This window comes from Octopus sinensis, linkage group LG9 (assembly GCF_006345805.1).
Source record: "Octopus sinensis linkage group LG9, ASM634580v1, whole genome shotgun sequence".
NCBI lineage: Eukaryota > Metazoa > Mollusca > Cephalopoda > Octopoda > Octopodidae > Octopus > Octopus sinensis.
This window is the reverse complement of record NC_043005.1, coordinates 92,318,147-92,320,646: the sequence shown is the minus strand read 5'-3', so window position 1 is coordinate 92,320,646 and position 2,500 is coordinate 92,318,147. Positions and strand designations below refer to the sequence as shown.

The following is a 2,500-nucleotide window of genomic DNA, read 5'->3' as shown; positions in this document are numbered from 1 at the left end:
CTAATATATTTGGAAAAGGTACCTGTGCCACAACATTACCCCAATTACTGTAACTTCTCAAGCTAATCAATCCATCATTTGTCATCATTTAACATTCACTTTTCCATGCTAGCATGGGTCAGATGGAATTTGTAGAAATGGATTTTTTTCTGTGGCTGAATGCCCCTTCCTGTCACCAACCCTCACCTGTTTCCAAGCAAGGGAATATTTCCCTGTGAGCAGGCATACTTTCACAACAGAGTACTGGAAATGAAAGAAACTGTTTGCATGATAGTGTTGGTTTACAGCTATTACATAAAGTCCAAGCTAGGAGACAGTAACTCACACACACACACATACTTATGTACACACACACACACACGATGTGCTTCTTTCAATTTCTGTGTACCAAATCCACTCACAACGCTTTAGTTGGCCTGAAGCTAAGGCACTTATCTGATGTGCCATGCAAATGGACTGAACCTGAGATTATATGGGTGGGAGATTACAAAAGGCTAACATTTAAACTTTGTCCTCTTAGAGGATAGGGTAACTAAGCATATATCCTTACTTAAGGAGTCACATAATTAAACACAAGTTGATTCCAGGTCCCAGCTTCAGACTAGAAATTATTTTGCTTTAGAATTCATAGTTTGTGAATTAAATTATTTCCATATTATTCTTTAACTCGTTTGTTAACATTTACAAATTAAAAGATATTGCCTTTGTTTCAATTAATTTTGAAGCAATGATGGATCTAGTGAAATAACTATCATTATTAAGCTGGTGTTTGGAATATATGTGAAATGTGCTGGGAGCAATCTCAGGCAAATTGGTATCAAAAGGGCTAAACTTTGTATTTGATAAGAATAAAGACAATCAAGACTTGAGTTTGCTTTCTAACTTCCACGTAGTTCTATAAATAGTACAACAGTTTTTTAAAGAATAGATTGGCACAATTGTATCCATATATTGTGTTAAATTTTATTTTCATGGGGATAAGAAACTTATCTCTGTTTTTGTACATAATTTATATATTTTCATACATTCATAGCTTTATATCAATATATATTTTTGTCAGAAGTGCAATAGTATTAAATAGGTTTTCAGATTTTAATACAAAATAATGAATTCCAAAGTTCAGATTGAAATACTGATGAATATTAAATGAAGAACATTTGAAAAGACAAACAGAAAGATAATCTTTCTGATATCTTGTAGACCATTCTAAATATATTACTATTCAGTTTTAATGCTTTACGATTCAATATGCTTTTAATATGTCCTTAATTTAATATGTAAAAGCATGTGGTCCAGTGTTTATGGCATTGGCTTGATGACTAGTAGATGGTGGTTTCAATTCTTGAAGTTCTTGTATACTCAGTTTAAACACCTTGAAAATCTGTTTAAGCTCTGGTCTCATGTATCTGTAGGCTGGAGGTAGGCCTTTTTTTTAAATTGAATATTTTTCTTCTTTTTTTTCTTCTTGACAGAATCCAAACAAACGCATTTTCATACAAGGTTGTGTTCCCGTTTTGATGAATATCTTCAAAATGAATGCAGTCATAATTGGTTTGTCCATGTTAGTAATAGCACTGTTGGAGGTGAGCTTCAATATTTTTGTTATTCTCTACACATCAGGAGTCCCCAACCACAAGGTCACAGACAATTACTGAGCTGTGAATCATTTTGTACAGGGCCACAGAGAAAGAATAAATTTTAAAATTTCATTTCCATTTTATCATAGTCTGAAGGGGGTTTTATTTTGAAAAGTTACTACATCCATTTGTGTCGCTTTCTCCCATGTTTGTCTTAGTTTTTTTCATGCGCTGACAAACTAAGCCCAGAAGCTAACTGTAACAATAATAAGAATGCATGATCCTATAATCTGTAGAAAAACTGACTTGCATGAAACCAGTCTGTGGTGCCAAACAAAGTTGGGGACTACTGCTCTGTACCATCCAATATATATTTAGATTGTGTATGTTCAGCATTAGAGTCAATGCCTGCAGTAATGTTTTTTTTTTTCTTTTTCTGATCAGAAAGTCACCTTGGAATCATCATAAATGCTTTAAAAAAATAGGTTTACTAGCTGTGATTATATATAGGAAACGAGTTTCCCTATTTCATATAATGGTTGTTTTGATAGTCAGAAAACCTGGGTATGGTATTGGTTTTGTAGTCAGATGGATTATCCAGCACTGATCCAATCTGAATCTCACTACTTTCGGTGTAGCTATTTGCTCAGATTTCACCACCATTTTATCTGGTGACATCTAATGGTGCCCTCCATTATATGGGGGAAGTAAAAAATGATCTGCACTTACATTAAAACTTTCTTCAGGCTGGCTGCGCTGCCTTCAGTGTTCATGTGCTCAAAGGTGGCACTCTTGTCGTTATGTAACCAAGGCTTGGCCTCGACTGTTTCTGTTTTTTTCTTGTGTTACAGAGTAAATGTGGCCACTCCACTGGCAGTGTGCACCAAGGAAGAACAGAGATCATTGATTTAATTTCTGTGGTC

The 2,500-nt window shown here is 34.6% G+C and overlaps 1 protein-coding gene across 7 annotated transcripts in view; it reads left to right on the top strand.

The window, feature by feature from the left end:
• Window positions 1–2,500, top strand: part of LOC115215844 (tetraspanin-33) — a 40,245-nt gene that overhangs the window by 29,481 nt on the left and 8,264 nt on the right. For 3 of the 7 annotated variants that reach the window (XM_036506153.1, XM_036506152.1, XM_029785178.2), the window contains one exon: window positions 1,473–1,583. The exons of the other annotated variants lie outside the window; for them this stretch is intronic. In XM_036506153.1, the coding sequence (XP_036362046.1) occupies window positions 1,473–1,583 (111 nt within the window). The remainder of the gene's footprint in view (window positions 1–1,472; window positions 1,584–2,500) is intronic. 7 annotated transcript variants of the gene reach the window in all.